Below are 17,089 nucleotides of genomic sequence, written 5' to 3' on the forward strand. Positions count from 1 at the left end.
CGGAATTCGTTCAGTCTATAGCCTTTTTTAATACCTTCTGTAAAACCTTGATTTATATACCTCTAACCGAGATATAACTATGATAAATTAAATAAAGAATTACACGTTAATTCCCAATCCTAAAATTGGTAAAAAAAAATGAAACATATCTTTTTCTGTATGTCTTAATAAATAACTACGTTCCGTTGAACCCTTATGGTCATGACGTTATATAAGTCATTGGCACGTCGATAATACGTGATGTTCGTATTTACGGTACACGGATATGACACGTTCGTATTCGTGATCAGTCATTCATCTGATTATTCGAGCGAATTGATTTAGCGTGAGAATATCCTAGCGCATATCAGGAAACACTGTGCATAACACTCATATTGGCATCATAGCTATTCGATATATGAATACGTTCCATTTGCCATTGAATTCGCTTCGCGATTCAACAAAAAATTTTGTTTGAAACTTCGTTGCCTTTTCATTAATCTAATATTCTTTATTTTTTTTTTTTTTAGGATTGGCCAATAAAAATACCACACGGTCCGGCGGGTCCTAAAGGAGAACCAGGTGAATGTACATGTAATGCAACGGCCTTGATGACATCCTTTACGATGCCAAAAATGATCGAAGGACCGAAAGGTGAACCAGGTGTTCCTGGAAAGGAAGGAAAGCAAGGACAGATGGGTCTAACTGTACGTAAAATAAATTCTTCAACTATAAGTAATGAAATAAGATGGATTGATCTTCTTTATGAAAGAAGAAAAAAAAAACAAATCGATTATCGATCATTTAAAGATATTTTTTGGTATAGGGTGCAGCAGGACCACCCGGAGAAAGAGGATTACAAGGTCCACCTGGATCAAAAGGTGATAAAGGAGATATAGGAATACCTGGACCCGAAGGTCCTCAAGGACAAAAAGGTGAACCAGGCAGAGATGGAATACCGGGTGAAAAGGGAGCTCAAGGACCTCCTGGACCTCCGGGCAAGGGTGAATTCTCTGGCTACGATGTAAGTCGACGTATTTTTCATAAATTCATATTGTGACGATCAAACCGGAAGAAAAATTAAATTAAAATCGACAAGAAATATGATACATTGAATTAATTCATGGGAAACATAGAAATTTTGTTTACAAATTGAAAACGTGCGTAAAGAATATTATATCAAAGATTACTAATCCTTCTTAAAATTTCAAGATTGTGTATTCTTGACAGTACGAATATACCCAACTCTTATTCAGACGATTGGTACACTCACGTAACACGCAAACACTTAACTGAAATATCTCTCGTCCCTTTATACGACAAGCTTTTCACGAGATACAAACTCCCTCAGCCACTTTCGTCCCTTCTCTTGAGTCTCTGTCTTTCACCTGGCCGGTCGAACGTTTGGTCGGTCGGACGGTCGCGGTGTAGTAGGCAGCCTAGAAATTGGTTTCTGTATTCCTCGGGGAAATCGAGCTTCTCACGATGCGAACTCACGTAAGATAACCGTAGCACACACGATACGCGAGCCGAACATACAGAAAAGGAGAAGGATGAGAAAGGTAGTGCTCGAGTTCCTTACCAACAAAGTCGTCGGTAAGGTACTCTGAAATCGAGATACCATGAAATTCGACCTCTCAAAGTGTACTTCATTTTATATTATGAATTCTCCTACCTATCTGAAAATGATTACATCCGTTCCTATATTATAACAAATGATCAATTACCTTTATGATTCTCATCGAAATGATCAAGAAAGAAAAAGACGAAGAAAAAGAAAGAATTTAGGAAGAGATTATGATAATAGAATAGATATATTGCTTCTCAATCGTTATTGAATGACAAAAGTACCCTTGATGATATCTTGACATTCTTCTTTACATATAATTTCCGATCGTCGACTTTACGTCTCTGATATGATTTTATCAAAGAAACGAATATTCGACTCTAACGAGCGTGTTCCTTACGATATGACTCACCGATTTCAAAGGAACTGCACATCGTAACAACGTGTGATGCATCGTCAGCATTTAGCTGATCTTTCCTCGCCTCTCTCTCTCTCTCTCTCTCTTTCTTACACATACACACACACATACTCTCTTTCTTTTCCTCTTGCTCTTCTCTCATCCTCTTTCCTAAGAATCTCAGTTCTTATGCGCCCTAACGAACTCACTATTTCTCTCATGCTACTCCTCGGGCGCTAGACTCCAGACAGACACCAACTCGACGAATTTCTAAGCAGACTGCTTCCATTGTCGTCTCCTCTCTAACTCTAACTCTTTCTCTTTCTCTCCGTCTTCCTCTCTCTCTCCCTCTCTCTCTCTCTCTCTTTCTCTCTCTCTTTCTCCCTCTCTCTCTCTCTCTCTCTCTCTCTCTCTCTCTCTCTTTCTCTCTTTTACGGCGATTTCTCAGGCCGACAGTAACGCTTAATTCGGTAGTTTTCTTCTCTAAGACGAGCGCGCGGATCGAGCTTAAATATTTTAAACGCGAGCGTCTGCCTCGTCGTCCTTGTTGCCCTTAGCTTTTATTTTAACGAGGAAGAGGGATCGTTGGTAACCCTTCTACCACGATCTTAATCGAGCTCCTTGGAAAGGTACAATGACCGGAAGAAACATCGACTCGACGTTGATTTTCTTTTCATTTTATTCTTTTTATTTCACCGATTTCAAATTGAAAATATATTAAATATAAAATTTTATTAAATAAATAAATAAATAAGAAATCGTCTATCTACGATTTCACGTGAAAATAATTTATAATTAATACTCGATCTTGTATAAAATTTATCTGTGATAAATATAAAAAAGAAATAACGCGTGTAAGTACATACGAATGATTTTACGTGTAAAACGTGAAAAAATAAAATGGTTTAGAAACGGTTTAGAACGATCTATATCGTTCGAAACGTAATTTCAAAGTGCAAGTTGTAACTTCATGCGCATAAATACATCAGTTCTTCATGTTAGAAAGGAGATGCGAATGAATGAAAGAAAAGGAATACGAGTGAAACATTAGAACACGAATAAAATGAGAAAAGGGTAAGTAGCATGTTGCCTGAGATTCACTCGTTATCGCATAAACCATTATTTATTCCCTACGGTGCGATACGTATTCTATTTTTATTCAAAGATTTTCTTCCTTGGCTATATACACGATTAGAAAGTGGAACGAAATAAATAATACTTTTTGAACGAAATAAACCATTCTTTTTTAAAGAATTTGAGAACTAATACGGTAGAACATTGATCTTATCCGAAATAATGTCGGGACGATAATATATTTCCGATAATTAATAATCGATGAGTAATTCTTGGATAATCGAATAAATTTTCAATACGAACTGTAGTAAAAGTTAATATTTGTTATTTAAAAAAATATACATTTGTTATAGGTGATAAAGTTATTAATTTCTCAGACAATTAATATTTCATTTAATCAATGTTCTATTGTGTTCGTTGCACATCTATGAGATAAGTTGATTAAAATCGTAATTGTTATTTATAAAATAAAAAAAAAAAAGAAGAAAGGGAGAAAAAAATTCACTTTCCATATTAGAGAGGAAGCATTAACATCGAGTAACAAATTTTGCAACCATCCTTACTAACTACTCTAAAAACTACTCTAATGAGATTACTCCGAAAATAACGTTCAATGAGATTCTTATCGGTTACTTAATTTCACGTTAGGGAGGCTTTGAGATACCGCAGAACTGTGTCTTCAGAGATTTTTCTGAGAAATTCCATGTTCCTTCGGAAACTACAAGAATAAATTCGCGATGAACAACAGGCAAGTAAAATGGGAGAGTAAAGGGAGTAGGGATGAGGGAAAAAAAAGAGAAGTTCTTTGATACAGCGAAAATTACTTGAGAGTTTGGAACTTCTCGAAAGGAAACTATACACCGGAGAATGACAAATTAATGAGACAAATTTGGACGTTGAAATATAGGCAAACTATAAAAGTAACAAAAGACACAAGTCACTATTATAAAAATTTATGAAATAATAAACCATAATTGTTTCTTTTTTCGCGTTAATTAGCCGCGTGTTATCGTAAAAAAAAAAATAAAAAAAAGAGAAACGTCTAACGTCATACATAAACTTTACAAAAACACATGACCTTCCTAAATTAACACGTTGACGTTTATGTCACATCTAATACCTCAAATAACTTTTTGTAGATAAAAAAGGACAAAAGAATCTTTTTACATTAGACTTTACTTTTATTAAGAACTTATATACATTTAGTTTTCTAACTGACCTAAAAGAAAAATTTTAAAAGCGTTTTAAATAAAACTTTCAAATTTAGCATAATGAAGGTATTTAAGGTCTTATATAAGAAGATTACAAAGATATTGTATAAGAGAGGATGTTCCTTTTTTTTCTTTCATTCATTCTTTCCATTTAGATCGCACAGATAATTAACTTATCGCTAAATTGATAGATACGATTGTCAAAGAATTATTATTATTCGTCTATAACCATTAATGCTAGATGAAAGCGAGATCTACATTTACGTCGAGTGTATATGCTTTGCTCCTTATTCTCATGATTAAACAGAGAAATTTCGTCTGTTATGTTCATGCAGCCCAGTTGGAAGCCGCGAGGCATTTACAGGGTGAGTACCAATTGGCATGCTTTGAATGCCTACATCGTAAGGTTGTTTCCACCCTAAATCTACGCTACAGATACATCGTTTATTTAAGAGACGTGCGTAATTAAGATAACATTATTATGAAAATGATACTACATTATGACGAATCTCCGACCATAAATTGAAGTGTTCGTCCTTCTCTACGCAATGTTTTCCTCCGTTAAAACGTATATCAAAGATTAAGTTGTTCTCAGCAGCAACCTCTTGAGACGTTACATTAATTATTTATCTTTATAGAGACTAAAAACAGTCTAACAAAGATACTAAATCGTATCGTTTTTATATATTCGATCCTTTTTTCAATGAGTATCTACAAATTTTATGCATAAACTTATATGCTTTATTTATGTATAAGAAAAATTTTTCTATCACTATACTTATCTTCTCAAAAACTATAATATTTTATTAAGTGCAAATATATATATATATATATATATATATATATATATAACCAAACTAATTCAAGCATTTCTATTTAAATGTTTTATCCTATATAAATATAAAATATGAGAATACATAACTTTGTTCAATATATGAAACTAGATTGATGAATTTGTATGGAAGAATGAAATTCAAGGATCTTTTAACAACTTAATAATTTAAATCACTATCAATCTAAATCTATTTAAGTTTATTCATTCCTACGATTTGAAATATGGATCGAAGAATATATAACTAATATTTGTTATTTTATTTAGACCGAAGGTATCACGATGAGACCAGGTCTACCAGGACAGAAAGGTGAATCAGGTACAGCAGGAAATCCTGGTCCAAAAGGAGAAGCCGGAATTCCAGGTGGAAAGGGCGTTAAGGGAGAACCTGGTCACAAGGGTGGAAAAGGAGAACACGGGAAGGAAGGTCCAAGAGGAATACAAGGATTCAAAGGAGAACCAGGTGCTCCAGGAGCGCCAGGACTTCCTGGTGCACCTGGAGAGAATGGAAGACCAGCAGAAAAGGGTGACAAGGGTGATGCTGGGCCCGAAGGGAAACCAGGTCCACCTGGTCCACCAGGATCACCAGGACCCAATGGTCCAGGTGGTATAAACGTTGGAGATACAGGTAAAAATTTCAATAATTAGCTCATTCAAATTTATTAAAAATCATATATAAAGATAAAATTATTAATGCAATTTGTGTAATATATAATGGAGATTCAGGTGAAATTTTCAATAATTACCTCCTTGAAGTTCATTAAATATTATATAATGTATAAAGATCAACGATAAAGTTATTAGAATATCTAAACGAAATCATAAAATATTCGCAAACATTGCTTTGTACAACGAGATCTATTCTATTTCCAACTCGTACTACAGTATTACTTCTCTATCAACAGCTGGCAAAATAACTTGATACGCTTATTCGTTAACTAAATTCACTGAATGCAAATTCTACAAAGCGTAAATGGTTCCGTACCACTATTTTACTACCAAATATCTTGGAACTCAAGGAACTTCCTTAGTCTAAAATATTTCTTTCTTTTAATTGAAATGCATATCTTAATTAGAATACTTTAATTAATTCACTCTATTCAAGTAAATATACGATTGTATTTTTTCCAATTTCCTCTACATTTGCATTGTAATTTTATATGTATCTTTTACGATTAGAGAAACGATTCGTAAAAATCCATTTTTATACGATGATTATTATTGTCCATTCTCAATGAATGGAATATTTACTAATGATTAAAACGTTCGATAATTTAATAACTATCGTGTTAAAAAATCAATCGATAAATAGAATAATAATTATTTTGTAGTTACAAAATAATTTTTTTATAGTTACAAAAATTCTGAATTAACTCCGTTCATAAAGTGATTTATGAAATTCATGTAAAGGGTTAGAAGAGAAGGGTGAGAAGGGTGAATCCGGACCACGTGGTTACAAAGGCGATCAAGGAACTAAAGGCGAAAAAGGAGATAAAGGGGAGTCCGGACCAGCCGGTATACCGGGTGTAAATGGAATTCAAGGACCGCAAGGAGATAAAGGCGAACCCGGTAAGGACGGAGTTCCCGGAGCTTCTGGAATTCCGGGTTTGAAAGGAGAAAGGGGTGAAAGGGGTCCTCCTGGTGTTACTGCCATCGCCAATTCCGGTGACTATATTACCATCAAAGGAGAAAAAGGTGCAGAAGGTAAAAGAGGAAGAAGAGGTCGTCCTGGACCACCAGGTCCTGTTGGACCACCCGGAAAGCCAGGAATAATGGGAGAAATTGGTCTACCAGGATGGATGGTAAGGAAAGAATAAATTTCTCTTACCTAATCATTTGATTTCTTTATACCCGAATAAACTCTTTTACATATCCTGCATTATATTATCGAATAAACTCATGCATATTTCTCTTTTAATGCTGCATGAAGAATAATATAAAGGTAAGAAAGAAAAAGAAAATAATGAACGAGAATTTAAGTACAAATATAAATTTTGTTTGGAGAGAGGAAATAAGATTCGTGTTTATCGATTTCCGATAACTAATACTTGTCTTATAAACTTTCGTAGGGCCGTCCTGGAACACCAGGAATTCCAGGAAGTCCAGGCTCGGCTGGATCGAAAGGAGAGAAAGGAGAACCAGGAGCACCAAGTTCTTATGGAATCCCAGTTGGTGTAAGATTCTTGTATAATAATCTTCAAGATAAAAAAAAAAAAACAGATAAAATATGCTCACATACCACATCGTTTATTTTAGAGGAAAGGTGAAAAAGGAGATGATGGAATGCCAGGAATTCCAGGACAGCATGGAAGAGACGGACAACGAGGACCACCAGGACCACCTGGTCCACCTGGCCCATCTTCTCAAGGAAACTATATTGCTGTACCAGGACCTCCAGGTCCCCCAGGACCTCCAGGTCCGCCTGGACTCTCTTTGATAGGGCAAAAAGGCGAACCAGGAATTGGTAGAAGTCATATTTTCGGAGAAAGAGATTATTATGGAATGAGACAAGGTAGGATACCATGCATAACTAAAGATAACAAAACAGCGTCAATGTATAAATGGCAACGTTTGTAGAAATATATGCATATACATATTTCCCATGAGAATGCCTCATAATTTAAACATAAATTTGCTTACGTGCGTACCGCAAGGACCCAGAAGCAGTTTGGACGAATTGAAGGCACTTCGTGAATTAAAGCAGCTGAAAGAATTAAAGGAACATTTAGGTAGCTTCATAAATTACCATAACACAGAAAACTTTCATAATATTATATCAATCATTGTTAATCATTGAAACTCGTAAATATATTCTCATTTAAATATCGTTTGTGTTAATAAAATAAAAGAAATCTGCGAAATCTTGTTAGTTTAATTATATATTTCATAGACAAGATTACTTATTATCAATAAACCTATACCGTTCCATTAAAGGTTCTGTTACCGCGGCTACGAGAGGTCCTTTGGAAAGTACGACAAAGATTGTCCCAGGAGCAGTAACATTTCAAAATACGGAAGCTATGACAAAGGTAAAGATATTATTAACCTGTATATATTACAGTAATACTTTCCAAAAATTCTTTTTTATATTAATAGCTTTTCTTTTGATATCGTAGATGTCAAGTGTCAGCCCAGTTGGAACTCTGGCATATATCATAGACGAACAAGCTTTGCTTGTAAGAGTTAACAATGGATGGCAATATATAGCAGTTAGTATAACAATTTTAATGCAAAACATATATTTAATACTGTTGTATACTTATCTCGTATCTTTCAGCTTGGCTCCCTTCTTCCAATAACAACTCCTGCACCACCAACAACGGCACCACCTCCAGCAAATCCACCTTTCGAAGCTTCAAACCTGATAAATCAAATACCAGTGAAGGCGGATGGTACAGGAGTGAGTTATCTTTATTTAATATACTTTATAGGAAAATTTAAATAAATTTATCCGATTTTAAACTGAAAATAATAATTTCTTTCTGCTATCAAGTGGTATCCTCGAATGGTAAGATAAATTATGTCATTATTTAAGACACATTTTGATTAATTACGCTCATTATCTAATTAATAAGTATATACTTATTATGATATGTATGTAATTTTTTAGTTAAGAATGGCAGCATTAAACGAACCATTTACCGGAGACATGCATGGTGTAAGAGGTGCAGATTACGCTTGCTATCGTCAAGCAAAGAGAGCAGGCTTAAGAGGTACTTTCCGTGCATTCTTAAGCTCCAGAGTGCAAAACGTTGATAGTATCGTCAGACTTGGAGATCGTGATCTTCCAATCGTTAATATCAAGGTAAAATCTTTAATAAAAAATAATTTATTATATTATTATTCAAAGGATAAACAAAAATAAAATCTGAAAATTTTCAGGGTGACGTTCTTTTCAATTCGTGGAAAGAAATGTTCAATGGCAATGGAGCCTACTTTTCTCAAAACCCAAGAATTTATAGTTTCAATGGGAAAAATATTCTAACAGACTTTGCCTGGTAATTAATAATAATTTTAAAGATAACAGTGATCAATCAATACTATATGAAATTGTTAGAAACGAAAACAAGCAATTTCGAATAGTTCAATTATTTATAGTAAAATATTATAATATATAATCAATTTCTTTTTTATTACCTTATTTGAGATTATTATTAATCTATTACATTTATTCTCGATAATTATTTAATTTATAATTATATATATATGTATACAGATATTAAGTACGAGACTTGAAGATAGGCATCAGTCCAAACTTCATCGATAATATTACTTGGGAATGCCATTTATCAATGAGAAACTCTTTTAACATTTATTTTAAACAATGCTCTATGCAGCTTAAGTTAAACAAAATTATTTGCCGTGAGGATTAATGATAGGATTAAAAAAGTTAATAATAGATGGTGCTTGTAAGCAACCCTTGTAGCAAAATGAATCGAAAAAGTTAGACTCAAATGATCACAATAACAAATTCATTTCTTGCTAATAAAAATATTTTATTTTTTTATATCGTCAATTTAGAATATGTGTTATCTTCTAGGCTTTCTAAAAATCTAATTAACTGACATAAACTACCTTATTTATCGTTTATCTCAAGAATCGACGATGCTAAACGCTACGTATTATCAATGAAGCATGCAGTGAGATCTATTTCTAAAGCGTCATATTTAAATAATCAGAGAAATATGAACAAACATAATTGTTTAATGATAATCTTAAATCAAACAATAAATAAATATTTCACTTTTTCTATCGAATTCTTATAAAATCAGCTTTTAGTAATCTAGTATGAATTATTATGAATTGTCTATCATTTTAGGCCGGAGAAAGTAGCATGGCATGGTTCGCACAAACTCGGAGATCGAGCGATGGACACTTATTGCGATGCCTGGCATTCAAGCAGCTCTGATCGTTATGGATTAGGATCACCTCTAATAGGAGGTCGGCTTTTGGAGCAAGTTCGTTACTCCTGCGATAACAAGTTTGCCCTACTCTGCATAGAAGTGACCAGCGAGGTCACGAGAAGACGAAGGAACAGCGATGCTGTGGAAGATGACGTAGAGATGACAGAGAGCGATTATAAGAGACATTTGGAAGCGTTAATGAAAAATTGAAGATTCTCGTTAAACATAAATATTTCCAAGCCGTTATGTAAATAGAAATCGAGATGTACCGACCGTAAAGATTGTATCGAACAAACTGTGAATGAGATAACTGTACTCGCATTGAAACAAAAAAGAAAAAAAAAAAAAAAAAAGAAAAAAGAAAACCTCGAGCGACACATATACCAAAAACAAAAATGTTTAGAATGAATGTGAACAAATCGCGAAAAGAATGGAAACGGTCACGTTTCATCTCGTTTCTCATATCCTGGAATGCTACTATCCTCTCTATTTCCAAAGTTATAACTCGTAAGCAAAGCCCTTATTATCGCTTCAGAGAAGTTTCCGTTTATCCTCTTAAAAAGAAGACTGATCGTCTAGACATACTACGTTCGTCAACGTTTCATATCGATCATCATACCGTAATATTAATGAAAACGTCGAATCGAGCGGATAAGTTTTGAAAAAAAGAAAATGAAAAAAAAAAAAAAAGAAAGAATAAGGAAGAAAATCTCATAAACTTTCAGAATCTCAGAGCATTCTATGTCTCTCGAATTATTTAAGCGTTCCCTTTAAAAAATTATCTACGTCCAGCGCTCAATTTCCTTCTCTCTTTGCCTGATGTCCTAAAAAGAGGAGAAAACTCTGAATGGAAAAATTTCTAAGGCACGCACGATTGATCACGATTTGATGTTTAGATCGTAAATTATTGCTCTTTAAAAATCTAAGTAAATCTAAACGGAGATCATATCCGCGCATCGAGACGCGTTTACATTTTAGCCGATACATATGAGTGTGTATGTTAGATGTAAGAGAAACATCAATTAAGAATTCCATATGATGAGTCGCTGTTCGTTTCAAATGAAGATCAGATTTATGCTCTGCGCGATATGTAAGTTGCATTAATTGTCTCATAATCGTACAGTGTTGTTTTCTGATCGAGAACTGTGCGAGTGAATGATTTCTTGGAGAATTGCCAAAGCTTCGTAAACTGCCAGACTAACGAATAATAATATCTTCATAAACTTATTTAAAAGAGTTCACTCGTTCAGTTCGTACTTCTTACTCTTTCAGGAAACGAACATTTTTCCCATCTTGTCATTACCGCTTCATATCACGAGCATGAATCGAATCAGTGTTGTCTGTAACTTGAGAATATATTACGATTAACATTAAACTAATTTATTACAGTTATGTAGAAAAAGAGAAAAAAAAAACGTTGTAACTCTATATACTTAGGTTGTCAGCATGCTTGTCGGCGAATACAACGCAAATAAATGGAACTTTTTAATGTAATTTAGACCGCGGCGCCCAAGAAAAAAAAAAAAAAAAAATAACGTACAACTAATTATCCTTCAATATAGTTTGCACTGACAACATTTTAGTTCCAAATTTTGTATTATTTGTACACTTTATTATCATCTTTCTAAATAAAAACGGAAAGTGCATTTTTCATACCTTCAATCATTCTCCCTGCTGGTATACACATAAAGTAACTATTGATATGATTCGACGATAAAAATTATTGATTTATTTATTAAATAACTCGTAATTATATACATCACAAACTTATATTCGACTAACGATTTATTCACATTTATAGAAAATTGAAAAATTGCTTTTTAAGTCTTTAAAATACCCACTGCTTCTGTACACTTTAGTCCTTCAAGAATATACGCCAAATTTTCTACAGATGCATCCTCATCCTCTTCTGCCCAAATTTCTAACATACTTTTACATTGTTCGTATGGAGTTGGTTTGCCTTGGAAAAATACAATCTGTAAAAAATATAAATTATATATTATACAAAATTCTAATTTAATTATTTTATGAAACAAATAGAAGACTAACCTCGTCATTAGTATAACCTAACTTAGCTGCTAATTTTTTCCAATCCCCCTTAAGCACTTCTGATAATTTTGCTACCATTTCGGGTGTAACTTTATTCAATTTACTTTCTCTTCCTTTTGTTTCTACATTTTCATTATCCGTTTGTTCACTTTCTTGCTTTAAAACATCTTCGCTATATTCCTGATCGTTCGAATCTGGTGGCGGAGTATCTTCTGCTTCAACCTTTACATCGGATTGTGCTTGCTGTAATTTCGATTACATATTTATTCTTATGTATTTCAATAAAGGATATATTTTATTGCCACAAACACAAGACATTAATGATAATATAAAAATCCCTTATTATCAAAATACTTTTAAAATTAATATTAATACTCACTGGTCGATCTTTAGCAATCTTTTTTATCATAGTTTCCAGATACTCTGGAAGTCTATTTATTGGATTATTTCCATGAACGAAAAAGTGTGGACTTCTTCTAGCTAATAATCTCAATGCTCTCCATCCAAAATTACCATCATTTACTTTTCTATAAAAACATAATGTTATAATTAAATGTTAACTATTAAACATTATTATCTTTTAAAAAGAAAGCATATCTCACTTATATTCTTCTTCCACCATTGCGCTTGGATCTAATTGCATTATAGCTTCTTCAAAATATGTCTCTAATGATGGTAGAAAATCTCTATCTTTCGACTTGCATGCCTCCAAGTTATTTGGACAAAGATTCCATAACTTAGTAAGCTCTGGACTATAAAATATAAATTTATATATTTACTTGCTAAAATATAATTTCTAATAGTATATTATAAAAGATTGGAAAAGAAATGAAATGACTAACTTTCCCACGTGATATTTCCCAACAGCTTGAGCATCTCTAATAACGTCGCCAATTCTTCGTTTTGATCTTTTAATTTTCTTAGCATCATCATCAACTTCTGCAGTACTTTCAGACGCAGGTCTTTTAAAAGGTGGACAACCCTCATTTTTCCATGCATTCCAATGCTCTTCTCGTTTTAAAATATTCTTCACAGTTTCGGTAAACGATGGACCATCAGGTGGTGTTTCTGTCAACAAGGTATAAACTTGTTCCGCTGTAGCTTTAACCCATTCCACTTGATCTGGCTTCAATTCGTGCGTCTCGCTTAAATATGAAACATATCATTGAGATACGGTAAAGTAAAAATCATAATGTTCAATTTAATAAAAGCAGACCTTGTCTCATAGCCACTGGCAAGGAAGCTTTGGAAAACAAACATCGTTTTATGACTTTCTAAAGCTTTTACTAAATGCTTAGGAGAACTTTACTACGTTATTACGACTTTAGATATTTTAAAAATCAAATACTTAGGAATTGTTTTACATTAATTTCTACTTACGCTTTAAATTTTACGGTGCTATTCAAATACTGGAAAAGTATCAAAAACTGCAACAGTACGTATCTTCTAAAATTTGAATCAGAAAGTTGTAATTCCAGCAATTTCTGATTAGTAAGGTATTTTGCAAAATAATGCGTTTCTTTATGAGAACCTTCCATCGTGGAATCTAGTCTTATACATGTAGTTGGATAACTACGTTGCTCTTCCAATTTAAAAGAAGAAAATGCTGACAAAACATTAGATGCATGCTATAACAAAAATAATAAATTATTATTACAAAAATTCAATTTTATAAAATCGTTTAGTAATAATATAATTGTTTTTATTTACCGCTGAGAAAACTTTCCAGTACATTTTGTTATAGCACTGATTAGGATTTCTGAAAAAATCTTGTAAAGCCCAAAACTTTCTGTACAAATTATAATCTATAGGTATTTTATTCTCAGTCTTATCTTCATCTTTTGTTATTTGTTCTAGAACATCTTCTGCTTTCTCAGTGCCAAATTCTGTTAGATTTTCTAAGTTAAATTCACTAACAATATTAAGTCCAGATCTTTCAGAGAATGGAAAGAACTTTGCAAGAAATAATAGAATTCTACCACAAAATACGGTTTGTTGAGAACGAGACAAGCGTCTAAGCAAATCATTGCACATTCGTAATAAATTATTTTTACAAAGACTAAAAAAGAGATCCTCTTTCCAGACAACCACATTATTTTCAACGAATGTGAAGAGTTTTTCACACTTATCCAATGTCATAGAATCAAATATATCTCCAAGCAACATGACCGGCATAGTAACAGTTGCTAAATCTTTTCTACATAATTCAATACAAAATGTGATGTAAGATTCAAGAGATCCTACATTTTCAGGTGTATCTTCTATCAATATTGTAAGTAATGTATCACGGAGAGCTTGATCTACAGCAGCTTTCCGATCACTTTCATTGGCACATTGTTCGATACATTTCTTTTGGAATGTAATCACATCGGCTATCTTGAAACATTGTTGTAAATAATCCTATAAATAATCATAACAATTTTTATTATGTAAACATGTGTTGCACGTGTCGCAAATAATCCAAAACGATACATACGCTATAGTCTTTTCTCAATGCTTCAAACATCGCCATTATTTCCAATGTGTTGACAGTTTTATCCCATTAAAAAAATTCTTTCTTTTATTTATTTTTTTATGTCAACAAAATGCTTCATGAAAAGACAAAGAAATTACATTTGTATAAAAATTTTTTAATTATCATTTATATCACGACAAGAAGAAACAACGAGTTTCATTCTAACTAGTTTAAGTTGATTGAAGCGCCTTCTCCTGTCACTTATAGAAAACTTCATCTGATAATACTGTATCAAGTGAGTCGAGTTTTGTGATATAACCTAATACTTAACCTAATACAAATACTTAACCTACGATGTAACTGCGACTTATTATACATTAAACCTTACGTTAAGTAACCATTACGTTAATATTATTTATGATAGAATATTTATTATATAATTAAGAATGCATATATAGTAAAGATAATGTATTACTGTATTATTTATAAACCATATATGTCAGATATCAAAAGATGTATAAGAATATTTTGTTACTTCTATAACGACATCCTTAAATTACTCTCGCACTTCGTATCGTAGCCGACAGACGTCGCATGAGTCACCGGTAATCTAAATAGTATTAAAAAATGTTTAGGAAGAGTTGATGTTACAAAACATATTCTTCTTTTTTTTGATCCCAATTATTAAATGAATTAACCATATGTAAATTAAAATTCATAAAGAAAGAGAACAAAAATGATTGTTATTCAAGATGAAATAAAGTTTTATAATATGAAAATTATTTAATACTATATTTAGTTTGAATTTCTAAAGACATTAACCATTCGATATACTTTTAATATTTAATCATAGGTGAGCAACTTTTTTGTCGCGAATCATATGGCCTCATCATCAATCAATTCGATTTCCCCACTTCTTAAATTCAACAATGATCACTCCATCACTCTTGATAACAAAAATTGTACAATTCACTACGCACGGCAGTATCAAATAGTGAAGATTTGTTTTCTTTTACTTTACTGAATAAGTAAACAGAAGCAAAGGTTACATGTGGACCGTAATCTATTAGTTGCCCATTTATAATTTATGCCATTTAAATTTCATTTCTAATTAAACATTCTTTTGTATTTATGCTCATATTTAATATATAGTTAACGTTTAAACAAATATAAATACTCGTACAACTGACATCGATGATTATTGACACGAATGCAATTTTATTTTCTATTATCCTGAAGAGATACTCAACCTCTCGTATTCTGTCCACTCGTGAATATTTCTGAGGCAGGATAATTGCTTTCTGTCTATATCACGTCGATCATTAATCTTTTCTTTGATTATTAGTTGTAGAAGTTCGTATTTTTTCTCTTTCAGTATATACATGAAATAGACTATTTTCCTTCGCTTAATTCCCGATTTTTATGAGTTCTAAAGAAGAACTCATAGAAACATTAAATTATTCTTTCAATCCAATATATTCAAAATATTCTCCTGAGTATTTATATTTCAAAGGCATGTATTGTGTAAATGATTCGTTTTTCACATTTTAAGAGTCCACGTTTCTACGCCATATAACAAGATGGTCCAAATATGACATTTTGCCATTTTATAACAGAGTTCAAGATTTATATCATTATCGGAGAAGGATTAATGAAGAAATTCATTTTACTGAAAATAGCACAGGGGAATTTCAATTAAAAATTTTGGGATCCTCGTAATTGTTAATTTCATACGATTCCGATCTACAATCTTCAAATAATTTCGATATATAGCGCTCTTACATATTTAACAGTTATAATTTGATCCAATATCTAAGTTCGAGTAATTTTTTGACGCAATTTTTGAATTGCTTATTTATTAGGATGTATTCGATTTATTTCCTAATCTAAACTGTCCCTTTCGGAGATGGAATCAAGAGGTAATTTCTATGTGTATTATCACTTAGATAATTACAATACATTTGAAGTAGATGTTAGCTATCTTTATTCCCATCTCTTCATAGAATTGGTAGAGTTTGTCGTCTTTATCGTTGCATTCCCTTAATCCATAGTCTCTTATAATGTTCATCCATCTTTCTTATCTAATTTTAACTATTGAAGTTTCCTATGATGAAAGTTATATCATTCTTCGAACAGTCATCTCGATGGATGTATAAAGTTTTTCGACTTCTTCATCAGACTTTTTTTCTGATGTTGGCGCATAGGTTTGTGTAATGTTTATATGGAATGGATGTCTGCTTTTTTTTTACAATACCATAAGTCTATTCAAGATAAGTGTAAAATTCCTGCCATATTTCGTGAGTTTGGAAATGATGAAAATATCTATTCCATTTCAATGATATCAATTCTGTGTACTATTCCCAGAGTTCCATTCGTGTTGGCAGATGTCCACGCTCAGCCATCTATATTTATTAATCCCTAGGATCTGTATCTTGTGTCTTTTTTTATTTCCTTCGCCAAATTATCTACTTTGGCGGTTTTAAACAATAAAATACTGTCTCTCTTCAGAATTAATAAACGTAATGTTTATTATTCAGACGTCATTATAGTAAAATTCAACTAAGAAAAAATCGATGAAGAAACACAAGTATATTCAAGGATAACATAGATAACAATCATTG

General features: G+C 32.5%; 2 protein-coding genes across 4 annotated transcripts in view; one reads left to right on the forward strand and one right to left on the reverse strand.

The window, feature by feature from the left end:
- Nucleotides 1-10,674, forward strand: part of LOC124953419 (collagen alpha-1(XV) chain) — a 204,709-nt gene extending 194,035 nt beyond the window's left edge. Inside the window, exons 9-24 of one of the 2 annotated variants that reach the window (XM_047504761.1) lie at nucleotides 510-686; nucleotides 806-1,003; nucleotides 4,564-4,593; nucleotides 5,328-5,688; nucleotides 6,471-6,862; nucleotides 6,991-7,002; nucleotides 7,130-7,234; nucleotides 7,317-7,572; nucleotides 7,715-7,789; nucleotides 7,995-8,089; nucleotides 8,177-8,269; nucleotides 8,338-8,460; nucleotides 8,554-8,568; nucleotides 8,671-8,865; nucleotides 8,943-9,058; nucleotides 9,880-10,674. In XM_047504761.1, the coding sequence (XP_047360717.1) occupies nucleotides 510-686; nucleotides 806-1,003; nucleotides 4,564-4,593; nucleotides 5,328-5,688; nucleotides 6,471-6,862; nucleotides 6,991-7,002; nucleotides 7,130-7,234; nucleotides 7,317-7,572; nucleotides 7,715-7,789; nucleotides 7,995-8,089; nucleotides 8,177-8,269; nucleotides 8,338-8,460; nucleotides 8,554-8,568; nucleotides 8,671-8,865; nucleotides 8,943-9,058; nucleotides 9,880-10,174 (2,538 nt within the window). In that variant the 3' untranslated portion in view covers nucleotides 10,175-10,674. The remainder of the gene's footprint in view (nucleotides 1-509; nucleotides 687-805; nucleotides 1,004-4,563; nucleotides 4,594-5,327; nucleotides 5,689-6,470; nucleotides 6,863-6,990; nucleotides 7,003-7,129; nucleotides 7,235-7,316; nucleotides 7,573-7,714; nucleotides 7,790-7,994; nucleotides 8,090-8,176; nucleotides 8,270-8,337; nucleotides 8,461-8,553; nucleotides 8,569-8,670; nucleotides 8,866-8,942; nucleotides 9,059-9,879) is intronic. The other variant, XM_047504772.1, reaches the window with a different exon arrangement.
- Nucleotides 10,675-11,670: 996 nt separating this feature from the next.
- Nucleotides 11,671-16,961, reverse strand: LOC124953424 (THO complex subunit 1). 2 transcript variants are annotated; one of them, XM_047504785.1, is made up of 9 exons: nucleotides 14,490-16,961; nucleotides 13,724-14,413; nucleotides 13,394-13,641; nucleotides 13,230-13,256; nucleotides 12,856-13,158; nucleotides 12,616-12,765; nucleotides 12,393-12,540; nucleotides 12,014-12,256; nucleotides 11,671-11,940 (listed from the first exon to the last, which is right to left on the reverse strand). In XM_047504785.1, exons 1-9 carry the CDS (start codon nucleotides 14,523-14,525, stop codon nucleotides 11,785-11,787), a joined length of 2,001 nt encoding a protein of 666 aa, XP_047360741.1. In that variant the 5' UTR covers nucleotides 14,526-16,961; the 3' UTR covers nucleotides 11,671-11,784. The 2 variants fall into 2 exon arrangements, with proteins under 2 accessions (XP_047360741.1, XP_047360750.1); XM_047504794.1 differs by lacking the exon at nucleotides 13,230-13,256.
- Nucleotides 16,962-17,089: the final 128 nt, after the last annotated feature.

The sequence above is a fragment of the Vespa velutina genome, chromosome 1 (assembly GCF_912470025.1).
Source record: "Vespa velutina chromosome 1, iVesVel2.1, whole genome shotgun sequence".
Taxonomy (NCBI): Eukaryota; Metazoa; Arthropoda; class Insecta; order Hymenoptera; family Vespidae; genus Vespa; species Vespa velutina.